Consider the following 13,322-nt stretch of genomic DNA (forward strand, 5'->3'; position numbering starts at 1 on the left):
ATGCGATGATTTAGTAATCTGTTTACACTGTTTATACACGTTAAGTGATTGCCCCCGGCCAAACATAACCTCTCCATGCCTCCTCATTGCGTGGCTTTGAAATCGATACGGAGCGCTCTAACTCGGTGTGTGAACTATTTTGGGACCTCTGTGCTGGTGGGAATTGAGAAGCATGTTGTAACAGGGCGTATAAGCGGTCATGAACGTAAATTAAAATAAATCGATTTTAAATGATGACGATCGCTTGTATCGTTTCAAAAATCGCCTGCATCGTTTCAAAAATATATTTACAAGAACAGCATAAAATCGCTGAGTCATGTGATTTTTTCATTCGTATATTATATCGTTTTAACATATTAGTTTTAACATATTAGTTTTAACATATTAGTTTCAACATATTATTAGTTTTACAATATTTAATTTTGTGAAAATTTTCAATGGCCAATATGATATGTAATATCTTGAGTAAACTTTCTTTGGTTGTACGGGCCAGGCCAGTCCCCAATCAAATAAAAAATGATGAGCGATGAGTTTGAAGCATGATCTGCACACTGCAAAGATCTTGATACACGTTCATGCATAGCTCTCTAGTCTCTCGTGCACGCGAAGCCGACCGACCGGCTTCGCGCGCGATCAAAAGGGGTTGCATCGTGTGTCAACAAAGATCCTGTTGCAATCCAATCATTTTAAAATATTTTTAAAATATTTAAGAATTCGCGAAACAATTCGGATTTCCTTCTAATTTGATTTAGTTAAGCACTTTGTTTGAAAAAGAAGCACAGATCAGTTGTTAACATTTTGTAAGAACCAAGAAGTTAGCTTATAATTAATAGTTAAATAAATAGTTTGCTGAGTATCTAGCTGAATAGTTAAATAAATATTTAGCTAAATAATCAGCTAAATAATCAGCTAGTGTAATTAATATTGGTGTTCACTTACCAAAAGTAACATGAAAGTAGAGTGTCTCATAGCTCCACAACACCCCAGGAAGCCCATTAAGCAGATCAGAATACCGCAACCTGCCAGAATGTTCTTTTATACAACTGAGAAGCAGCTAACACATCAATTAAACTATCAGTAAATTAGTCATTTGATGAGTTAATTGATTTAATTTGTTTAATGAGATGCTTGTAAGCACTGTTATCTAACTTATCTTACCTATAAAAACATAGCTGAGTGAAATTGAGCCGGATCCAAAAAATTCCTCATAACTCTTAGCGGCTGTTGCTACGTATACGCCCAAACCAGCAACACATAATCCAACCAGCTGGGTATGAACAAATTATTAACGACTTTGCCGCTAATTAGGTGACAGGCTATGGTCTGATTAGTCAGCAATTAGTTGCGTTTGTAGACCCTGAAGCGCACTTTCAACGATTAAGACAAACTAAAGAATTTTTCAAAACTCACTGATATTACAAAGTTCAGAGCAAATAATATCCACTTTACGCAGCTTTCTCCCAGATCCAGATGGTAATGTGATATTCTGGCCGGGTTCGCTCCGTAGTCCAACCCTAAGTGGTGAGCCTGAGGATAATTATTATTCAGACATAATTATTATTCAGACATGTGCGTTAATGAGATTAATTTCGAATATAAACCCAAATAGTTATTAAATCTGAATAATGCAATTTTAAAAAATGTTATCATGCAAGACGTGCCTGGTGGATGTGAACCATTAAGATATTCTGGTCTTTCTCTCTAGATAAAATAATACCTTCCTAGCAAAGTAATGGTTATCAAATATTTGAGTCAAATAATCATATCAAGATTTGAGCTTTAACTTGACAGTAAATATTTAAAAGATATTAATGCATCAGAAAGTGCAACAAAATATGTCTATAATATTTCAATTAATTGAGACTCTCGGTAAACAGTGATAAAGATATTATATGCAATATGCATTCAGTAAAATCATCAATCATAGTTATCCAATTTCATAAAAACGATGCGCTCTTACTAAATTTAAAAATCTTGTGTCACATGACAAAAAACTGGTTTGGTCACGTGACAGGCTATTAAAACGAAATTCCATCGAATAGAGTTAGTTTTGTGGTGAGTGTTTATGTAAACCATTTTTTCTGCTAAAAAACCGTAAAAACCTGGCAAGTTAAATGATAGTTTTTGTGCGAGCGAAACAATATGCGCCAAAAAGTCTTGTCACCAGCGAAATAAAAACAGTTGTTCTCCATTGCACGTGTTTGACAGAATTGTTAAACTGGAGAAAATTATTTGACCCCAAATAGTTGTTCATTCATCCATCTGGGAGTTGGCGTTCAAAATTTGCATAACAGGAAGCAGCTGCACATATATATGGACCAATCGGATCTTTTTCGCATCCCTGATATTTCGGGATACCATGGCTAATGAAGACCATTATATTTATACCATGCAGAAATTAGCACTGGTCTTCAGTATGCGAAATGTTGTTCTATCGCTCTTCTGAGTAGACAAGCTCCGCAAGCACCGAATAGCTGAACAGTTAGAGAGTTAGAGAGTTAGAGAGTTAGAGAGTTAGAGAGTTAGAGAGTTAGAGAGTTCGAGAGTTCGAGAGTTAGAGAGTTAGAGAGTTAGAGAGTTAGAGAGTTAGAGAGTTAGAGAGTTAGAGAGTTAGAGAGTTAGAGAGTTAGAGAGTTAGAGAGTTAGAGAGTTAGAGAGTTAGAGAGTTAGAGAGTTAGAGAGTTAGAGAGTTAGAGAGTTAGAGAGTTAGTGCACGAGAAACGTTACAGTTAGAGTTGTTGAGTTTAGTTAGAGTGAAAATTAGAGACACGGATAGAGTTAGATTTAAATTTCTAATTAGAGTTACAATGTAACAGTAAGGGCAAGTTATTTGTTAGACTTAAAGTAAACGTTATAAACGTATGATAATGTGGATTTAAAAGTAAAGAGTTACCTGGACGCCTATCAGAGCTCCAAGAACTCCTCCTAATAATGGCATGTTGTCATCCACCAAATCAAACAACTTTGTTTTGCAACCCTGAGAGTGTCTAAATACAAAATGGGAACTTCCATTATTTCATGGAATAACGTTCCAAAATCAGATTTCATTACGTTTATATGGGATACCGTATTATATATATTATCATATAAATACAATTATAACTGTTTCAGGAAGATAAAGTTGAAGCTGAAAATCTAACTCACAGTCTGATGCATCTTGTCAGTATGAGTGACGTTGACTCCTCCAACCCCACACCCAACAGTGACTTTAACACAGCAAGAATCTGGTACATCCCACGTGTGGTTGAGATCTATCCAATTCTCTGCCAGCTTACTGTTTCTGATGTTAAATATAGATATATATATATATATCAGGAAGAGCAAGCATGCTCAGCTACACGGACAAGTCCCATCTATTGAGACAATAGATCCTAACAAACTGAGCCACGCAGTCATCAACCTATCAACCAAGATCCAAGAGGTAACACCACACCAACTCTTCCTCTTCTATCTAGGGAAATCTTTTGCACCAACACCTGCATTACCAGATTATTCCAAGTTCAGACTGAACATTCTTCAGTTCGCCTACAAGCTTAGATGGGCATGGTTTTGGCACACACAACCCCAGCCAAAAGCAACACCTCCGACCATTGCAGCGATAAAAAGTATGGAAAGAACCCTCATTAAGTCGGATGAAACTGAGCCTTTAAAAGTATGCAATAACCACTGTTTAGAGCTCTACATAGAGAGAGTAACAAAAGACCTGTTACAAACAAACAGCTCTACCAGATCTAAGCTTCCTGACAATATCCCAGTAGAATCCAGAAAAGCCTTATCAGATATGGCAAAGTGGAAAGATGTTGTCATCAGACCAGCTGACAAAGGTTCACAATACTTCTTTTTAGACCGAGAAGACTACATCAAGAGGGTTAAAGAACACCTAGATGCAGAAACCTTTGACACTGTTCAGAAAGAAGAAGCCGAGCATGCTACAAAGCTAGCAATTTCAGATTGGATAGCAAAGTATCAAGAAGAACCTGGTCTAACGGAAAAGGTCTACCAATGGGTTACACCTGATGACTTTTGTAAGCCCGGGAACAACTATGTCAACCCCAAAGCACACAAGCCAGAGAAGAACTACCCTGGTCGTATGATTAGCACAGGATGCGCATCAGCAATCAAGAATCTCTCTGCACTTACAGCGTATGAGCTTACTAAGGTTGATCTAAAATATGCCATCCAGGACAATAATCATATACTAAGAAAACTCGATGACTTGAATAACTCTAAATCCCTTGAGGGCAAGACAGTTATTCACGCATCCTTTGACATAGAGGCTATGTTCCCGAGTATCCAAAAGGAGGTAGGATTGGAACAATGTAGGCTCCATTTAGACAAGAGAGAGGACCCAATACTCTCTACAGATTGTATAATAGATGCCTTAGAGACAACTCTAGACAACAACATAACAGAGTTTGAAGGTGTCATATACAAGCAGAAAAAAGGAACTGCAATGGGACCAAAGAACGCTTGTGCTTATGCAGATACAGCCATCGACAAGATAGACAGAGATGTCATGGAAGGGACTTGGAGCCACCCTCCTCTCCTATGGGCCAGATACCGCGATGATGTGTATGTCCCTTGGACCCATGGACAGGAAATGCTCGAGGAATTCCACTTATGGCTCAATTCTAGAATGCCAGGCATAAAATTCACGTTGAAAGCTTCATTAGAGGGCACTGACTTCTTAGACACTTTTATATACATGAAAACAGGCCAACTACATACCAAACCTTACAGTAAGCCATGTGATGACCATGCCTTCCTAGTTCCCACCTCTTGCCATCCTACACATACCATAAAAAACATACCTTATAGCACTGCACTTAGAATCTTTAAACTTACTTCTGAGCATGATGAGTACATACAAGCACGAGCACAATACACAAGCTATCTTGTGGCAAGAGGTTATAGCAATAGCTTAATTAACCAGGCCTTTAATAAAGTGGAAACCAAGAGCAGGCTCTCCTACTATCAACAACAGAGACATAAGGAGGATGACAGTAGCAAAGGGAGACTCATTCCCCTTGTAACAGATTTCAACCCAGGTCTCCCCAACATAGGACGGATACTTAACTCCCACAAGCACATCCTCCGTCTAGATCTCGAGCTTTGCAAGGTGATTGACCCTGATGGTATTTTTACCTCTTTTAGAGGGACAAAAACACTTCATGAGATTCTTATTCATAGCAAACTCCCTCCTGTTGAAGAGCCAGCTGTAGAAGATCCAGGCCACGCCTCTCCAGACACAGCTGAGGATTCTGATTCTGGAGGTTGCTTCCCTTGTGCTAAGAAATGTGATCTCTGCAAAAACTTCCTGAAACCATCAACCACAATCGGCAGTTTCCACACCAACCAAGTATTCAGTATCAAAGGACGATTGGACTGTGATACCAAAAATGTTGTGTACATAGTTAATGATAATACTTGTAAGTTAAGTTATATAGGATGTACTTCAGACTCTTTAAAGGTTAGATTTAGGAACCATAAATCCCACATTAAAACTCAAAGAAGGACTTGTGAACTTTCCTGCCATTTTATAGATAATGAGATTTTGCACAATCTTGACCGTACCACCACTAAGTTGTTTACCAGCACTTTAAGTAAGGACATTAATGTTTCTATTATAGAGCAAGTTGACGTTGGGAATTTTGAGCAATGTGCCCAGGATAGACTAAGTATTTGTAAACAAAGGGAGAACTTTTGGCAAAACCAGCTTAAAACTTTAAAGCACTTTGGAGGGATGAACGTTAGAGAAGAAAGATGATTTTCTTCTTGCATATTTTATTTTCTCACCTCTACCACTCATTTGGGATTTCAACCCACCATAACTTGAATTGCTGAGTTACAAAATTTTAAATTTCTTTTATTTGATTGATTGATGGATTGATATTTTGAATAAATTTACTAACATGTCTTTATATCAGGATGACTGTAAAGGTACATTTTACCGACATTTGAAGTCAAGGCGTTGTTTTACTGATAGTTGTGGCTAACTAATAATATATATATATATATATAAGGGCTCGCCATGCCTTGACGAAAGTTTAGCAGACAACATGAACGTTTTTGCAGATAGGAATTATATCAGTTTGTTCATAAAAAATGTGGGTGTGTAGTTAGAATTGCTCTTGTGCAGGAAAAAAGGTTACCAGGTTAAGGTTTTTTCATACTCATGGCTTCATGGGGTTAGGAGTTCACCTAGTCGTATCACTTTATAAAGGTGTACCCTCTTTGTGTTCCAATATGAGAGGTTAACAAAATTTGCAACAGATCCTAACAAAAACAAAACAGAATACTTTATCTGCATCCTAACCCTTACCCTAACTCAAATTGTTCAAGCTGTCTACCGTAATGTCTACCCTAAACCCTTAGTGACCGGGTTTCTTGGATATTATCAACTTTCTCTGACAAACTCTACATCAAGATTCTAACTTATATACATACCAACTATTTCGTTATGCTACACTCATCAGACTTCTGTAGACATTAGCTTATTGATATTCTACAAAGAATACAGGTACGTACCTCATTTACGTCAATTGAGTAATACTAATAATGATTGTGCTACTAGAGTACTTACCCCGACCAATCGTCGGTTCCATTATTCATCCCACAACAATCAAGCTGAAAATATTTTACGTCAATGAACGTAAAATTTACGCAAAAGTCGATCTCCTAAAAGCTATCAGGCACAAAGAGATTTACTGCGGAACCATGTTGTGATTCATCCATACTCTTAAGAGGATTACCGTCCTCCTAAGAGGTGTACCATTTTACGGAGAATAAAAATATGTACAATGTAGGCTAGCCGGTATATAGCCGGTATATAGCCGGTATATAGCCGGTATATGGCCGCTAGCGATAAGCTAATTTCGAAAGTGGTCTTTTACAGTATATTCTTACAGCCTTCTGGAGGTAATCGAATGGCTCGGTGGCGTTCAAAGTAAAGTTCTCTCCTCCGTAGAGTCTGAGTTTGCTGGTGAAGATATCGGATATATCTGATCTGACCTGGTAATTGAAACTGTCTAGAAATTAAAACTGTGCGTAAATAACACATTTAAACATTTTCTTTGTTTTAATCATGTTTGAGCTCACTATTCAGTTTCTTAACAGAAAGTAGAAACTAGCAGTAATATTAATAAAACATATCAAAAAGTTCTGATCGACCTCCTCTTTATTTGTGATGAAGACCAAGATAAGGACCACTTGAGCAAACACTGCAGCACAAATTAGCAGGAAATACTGAAGATTTTGCAGTTATTAACGCGAATAACAAGGAATAGTGCTTATTAGTACAAATGAACCCCCGGCGACGTGAGAAAATGAAAAGACTGAGTGGTAAACAACTTAAATACGATTTTGGATAATTGTCATAATATTTATGCAATATGCAGCCATCACGCTCTTTATCGCCAAAACTTAGACACAAAGTTACAATTGTAGCACATAAACCCAATAGAAGTGGCGCAACGGTAGAGCACGGATATCTTTTATATAATAACTATTGTCGACATTGGTTGATACGGAAATAAGATACATTGTATAAGTTTTAGATAAAGTTAAATAGGTTTCCGATATAAATATAACCCTAACCTGTACAAAGCTACATATGAAGGTAACCAATGCCAACGTAAAAGGTTAAATCCCCCATTTGACGTATTAAGTTTTTACACAGCAACTCTTACTGAAGTGAAGTAGGGGGACCCCCCCCCCCCCCTGAAGTACAAACCATAGTTAGAAAGAGGGTGCTAGATTTGTTAGCTCCACAGCAACCCATACCAGCTACGATGAATATAGCTGCCCCAATCCAGATCAGCATGGTGCTCACCGAGATATCATTGCCTGGGAAAGAAAATACCTTATCGCAAGTAATAATCTCTGGTATGATTAAACAGAATTTTTCCTTGTGTTTGAAATAGAACAAATTATCAACTGGAGACAACTCACCTAGAAATTCTTCGTATCCCTCAGCTTCTAGTTTAACATACAGCCCGACAGCGATGAAACCGATCCCTGCAAACTTTTGTATGTCACTACTGAGTACTGAGTCTGTTTCTCCTGCCATATTCAACAAATACTCAACAAAAACGTTAAGAATTATGGTGATTTGGGGCGAATATTTAATCTGGCTGTAAGCTTGAATCAAGTTGTGGGCTTTTAATATAGTTGTAGGCTTGGTTCCTACTTCCTACTAACACTTACCGAAACGACGATATTCATAATGAAGAGTATCCACTTGACACAAGCCTCTCCCAAATCCATGTGTCTCCCGATAATATTAGCAGGTTGCTTGTTCACTCCCACAAAATTAGGAGCTACTTGCTGTATCAGGGATATTCCCTTGTCGAACTTCATTGTGTCTTCTAAGCTGAGAGTCTTGTAATTAGTAGTAATTAATTAGTAGTAGTGATTAGTGGTGATTAGTACTGGTTAGTGAAAGGAGCGAGGAGACTGGAATAGTAAAGTTTTGTTGTTCACATCTCCTTGATAAACAGACCAACAACTATTTTACATTAGTTATTGAAGGGTGAATAAACAAACAGCTTGACAACAAAAAGTCGGAGTCGGACAACCAAATAACAAATCACGTCACAAAGTAACAAAAATCCAAATGAAGAGAAACGAATCCCAACCAAAAAACTGGAAGAATTAGAAAACTAAAGACGATTACGACATGATGTAAACAACAAAGAAACAGGGAAGTTCAAGTTGAAGTATTGAGGAGCTGTATACAACTACAAACTCCAGCAGCGGAGATAGCACTTTGTACACCAAGTAACATTTCCTCATGGAGACTGTTGGAATTAGAGCTGATTTAGAGTTAATCCATACAATGTGATATTTTTTAGTTTAATTAATAATTTGTTTGTTGGTATTGGTAATTAGGTAGTTTTTATCCCATCTTGCATTAAATTTTGACTCACTCAGTTTATAATAACTGAGAAAAACTATTTTAATTTATACTGCAAATATGATATTTACCACTGGCTGGTTATAATATGGCCCAATTATCGCAAAATCAATGACCGATTGTCATTTTACTTTTTATTTGAGAATTTTACTTTTTATTTGATAATAAAGTCTAGCTTGTTGTTATAGTTGCCAGTATGGTCCGAGTGTACTACGGAGACCACTTTGAGCATCCTTCAACCCACGAACATTTAACAACTCCAGAAACCGTGGCCAAATTCGCTAACCTGTTTCTCAGCTTCCTTCTCATGGTACACACCTTGTTTAGCCAAATAGTGAAACTTTTAATAGTGTTTTTTTGTGTATTCTTGGGAATATTTGGTTGAATATTGTTATCTTTGGAAATGTTGGCGTGACGTCACATCACGTATCATGACGTCACATCACCCATCAGGTTGGAGGTATAGCGTGTGCTGTTATGGGGGTTTGGCTTGCTTCCACTGCTAATGAGTACAACTACTTCATCACTGCTAAAGGTTTGTTTCTACTTCTAGATATATAGTAAATGTTTCATAATTTACTTAATTTTAATTTTATTAACAGTCAGCAGTTGTCTCATTTTTGCCAACTTTATTCAAACGAATTATTGATAACAATTCGATTAATCCTCAATGATAGCAAACTGTGGCCCAATATACGGAAACTTCATTGATTCAATATATCTCGATTATGTCAAAGCTTTTGACAAAGTTGACCAGTCCAAAAACTACTACTGAGAAAACTCCAAGTCTATGGTATTCATCCAAAAAAATCATAAAGTGGGTAGCATCTTTCCTCTCAGACCGGAAACAAGCAGTCGTTGTTGAAGGTCATCTGTCCATCCTTGCATCGGTGCCAGCACTTTCTGCTATGCTGGCGCAATGAGTTTCAGACTTAACTTCGCTGTGGGGTAGTCAGAGGATGTCACGAATAATTTATAGTGTACTTTAAAATGACTTGAGTACTTAAAAATGACATAAGCAATTAAAAATGACTTTAGTACACTCCTTCGTTTGTCATCCACGAACTGAGTCTAATACTGATAGTTGGACAATATCCGGTTGGAAGAGACAAGGAAAAATGAAACAGGAAGTTCCTAACTTCCTGTTTCCTTTTTCCTTGTCTCTTCCAACCGGATATTATCCAACTATCAGTATTTCAATCATGAGACTAATAAACAGCGAACTACTCCATCATTCGATAAACTGAGTCTAAATTACAACTTTTCGCTCAAGTTGCACGATTTAAGTTTGCACTTAAATATTTAAGTACAACTTAGGGAGTTGAGCTTAAATATCGTGTATTTAAAGTTGCGTTAGGCCTCCATATACGGTGCTTGTTGGAAGCTTTATTGTAGTAGAACATAACTAAAGTCTTACTGTAGGTCTAACTCCAAGTGTGTTGCTCATAACCTACGGTATAGGGCTCTTCTTCTTCAGTTCCGTAGCGTGCTGTGCTACTGCTCGACACTCCGGGTTCCTTCTAGGTGTGGTAAGTTGCTTAAATTAAACATATTACATAATGTTTAATCCTTGTTACTTTATTTTATAAATCGTTTCTCTAGCATTATTTAATTTTTGAAGAAACATTTTTAATTCGCAGGAAATTTATTCGTTCGAAGTTTCAGTCTGTTTCTATTTTTAATCTTTGTGTAATCTTAGATCATTGTGACGATGTTTCTGTTAATTGGTGCAGAAGTAGTCGGAGTTACTTTCGCTTTTACTTACCGAGACAATGTAAGTTATTGTCAGTTTTAAACTCATCTGTCTGATCGAAGGACTGAAGGATCGATAATTATAATAATTAATATTGGAACTGTCCTAATATCATTTAATATCCGGATAGGAACATTATGTATGAGTCGGACTGTTTTGGTGTTTATAGTGTTCAAAATTAATTACATCATATTCAAGTTCTCAAATTATTTGTTATGAGTGTTGAAAGTATTAAATCACTGTTTTTAATACTTTCAACACTATTATACAACAAATAATTTGAAAACATTTCCCCTTGGCACGGATCAATTATCAGAAATTTTGAACTCTAAACATTTTATAATATCGATATAACCGTAAAAATTATTTTCCAGTTTAAAAAAGACGTTAAGAATGAGTCACTTAGTCTGATAGCGGGATACAGCGCCCCGGGTTGGGAGAAGAACTCTACTGAAGTCTTCGACAGAATACAACAAGATGTTAGTTAAGTGTTTTATAAGTATAACGTTCTTATATTTGAACTAAGATGAGGTTGATAAGAGGTAGATGAGACACGTCTCTACTCTCTTACAGCTGTCTCAAACTGCACTTATAGTTCAGTTATAGTGCAGTTATAGTGCAGCTATAGTGCAGTTATAGTGCAGTTATAGTGCAGTTATAGTGCAGCTATAGTGCAGTTATAGTGCAGCTATAGTGCAGTTATAGTGCAGTTATAGTGCAGTTATAGTGCAGTTATAGTGCAGCTATAGTGCAGTTATAGTGCAGTTATAGTGCAGTTATAGTGCAGTTATAGTGCAGTTATAGTGCAGTTATAGTGCAGTTATAGTGCAGTTATAGTGCAGTTATAGTGCAGTTATAGTGCAGTTAAAGTGCAGTTATAGTGCAGTTATAGTGCAGTTATAGTGCAGTTATAGTGCAGTTATAGTGCAGTTATAGTGCAGTTATAGTGCAGTTATAGTGCAGTTATAGTGCAGTTATAGCGCAGAATATCGCATCTCATAGTGTAGAATCAATACCTATAAACACATGTCAGCAGGTTACAAACCTTCAATAAACCCTCTGTATAGCTATCATGTTGCGGTCACGTAGTAGGCCCGGTCGACTGGTCACGTGGGAAGCTCCTAGCAACTGTATGGATCCGGAGTAACGTTGCCAACACCCCCTCATCCTGCTGTATCAACATTACGTCCTCATGTGGAGAGAACGCGGCTACCTCCTCAACCAATACCTCCTTCAACCGGGTAAGTGCACCTCCTCCTCCGCAAAGTTATTATCACACGTAACGTTGTGTCTTGCAGTTAGAGTGTTGCGGAGTAAGTAGCGGACCGGGTGATTGGGGTGCAGCAGGGAGTAACGGGTCTACACTAGCTGTGTACTGGGTGGAGAAGGGTACCCACACGGACGATACTCCGGATAGTTGTTGTAAGAAGAACTCTACTGGATGTGGAACTGATCAGATACCTAATGAGGGGGATATACTGTGGAGTGAGGTGCGGGTCAACTCATTTCACTTTAACAATCATTCTCTTTCACTTTACTACTATCTCTCTCATCCTCCTGTTCGTCATATTCCATTACCAATAACCTTATTTAAATCTTTTTTGCTTTACCAATGACTTTTCCTCGTTCACTATACTATTAACATTAAGAAATGATAAAGAAATTATCCCATTTATTTTAACTGTACTAATAGCCCCATTCTTGATTACTCTGACTCTACTACTTCCTCGACCATTGTTGCATTTCTTTTTGCCCGCAGTTTATCTGATTCGGATTGATAACCTTTAATTCCTTCGGTGGTCACTGGTTAAGCAAACCATAATAATTTTACTATCAGCTGCTATTTTACCAGTTAACTACATAATTAATTACATTTAAGTAAATATATATCTCCTATCAGGGTTGTGTGACAGCACTATTTGACTGGTTTGACGGCAAGATGCTGTTGTTCGTAGGGACAGTCTCAACCGTCCTTATCTTCCAGGTAACTTATAGTAACCTGGTTACCTATACAATATACATGCCATAGTTACCTATTCAAGCTTATAACTATGCACTATGACAGATTCAAGCATTTTGAACTGATAATGGAGATTTGAGAAGGATCTTGATTTTTCCCATCGTGAATTAGAAGTTCAATTTCAGCCATTACATATCATGATGTATTTATGTTTCGTAATGTCTAGCGTAATAGGACAGTGTCTTCGGATGCCTGTACTATTGGGTGAAAACTCACAGATACTTAACAGATGAGACTGAGGATTACCACACGTTTCTCTTTCAATTTCACTTACACGCTTTACTTTCTCTTTCACTTTCACTCTTACTTACACGCATTACTTTCACTTCACTACAATTTCAGATAGTGAATGTGTGTGGGATGTACCTGTGGAGACGCTGCATCGTTCACGGATTCTAAATCTAATCAAGATAATATTCCCACTGATCTGAAACTGGGAACCAGGATATGATCGCCACTAATCTGAAAACTGAGAATCTGATCGTTTCTTTTTGATATTCTCCAGGAAATGAGAATATCGGGCTTATTTCAAGGTTCAAATATTTGATTGTTGATAAAAACTGATTGTGGCTGCTCACCAGAGGACTGCTTGGTCTCACATCACAATAACTTTGTTTGGGGCAAATATGCAATTA

General features: G+C 37.4%; 3 protein-coding genes across 3 annotated transcripts in view; 2 read left to right on the top strand and 1 right to left on the bottom strand.

The window, feature by feature from the left end:
- Nucleotides 1-13,322, bottom strand: part of LOC134822081 (1-phosphatidylinositol 4,5-bisphosphate phosphodiesterase beta-4-like) — an 858,242-nt gene that overhangs the window by 347,858 nt on the left and 497,062 nt on the right. The window lies entirely within an intron of this gene.
- Nucleotides 9,111-13,086, top strand: LOC134821668 (CD63 antigen-like). Its single transcript, XM_063832372.1, has 8 exons — nucleotides 9,111-9,224; nucleotides 9,368-9,449; nucleotides 10,337-10,443; nucleotides 10,614-10,688; nucleotides 11,042-11,146; nucleotides 11,966-12,157; nucleotides 12,568-12,651; nucleotides 13,030-13,086. The coding sequence occupies exons 1-8, from the start codon at nucleotides 9,111-9,113 to the stop codon at nucleotides 13,084-13,086; spliced, it is 816 nt and encodes a 271-aa protein (XP_063688442.1).
- LOC134821950 (asparagine--tRNA ligase, cytoplasmic-like) overlaps nucleotides 10,939-13,322 on the top strand; it is a 55,250-nt gene continuing 52,866 nt past the window's right edge. The window contains exon 1 of the mRNA XM_063832778.1: nucleotides 10,939-10,949. The gene's annotated coding sequence lies outside the window, so the exon portion shown is untranslated. The remainder of the gene's footprint in view (nucleotides 10,950-13,322) is intronic.

The sequence above is a fragment of the Bolinopsis microptera genome, chromosome 10 (genome assembly GCF_026151205.1).
Source record: "Bolinopsis microptera isolate Bmic1 chromosome 10, MBARI_Bmic_1.0, whole genome shotgun sequence".
NCBI lineage: Eukaryota > Metazoa > Ctenophora > Tentaculata > Lobata > Bolinopsidae > Bolinopsis > Bolinopsis microptera.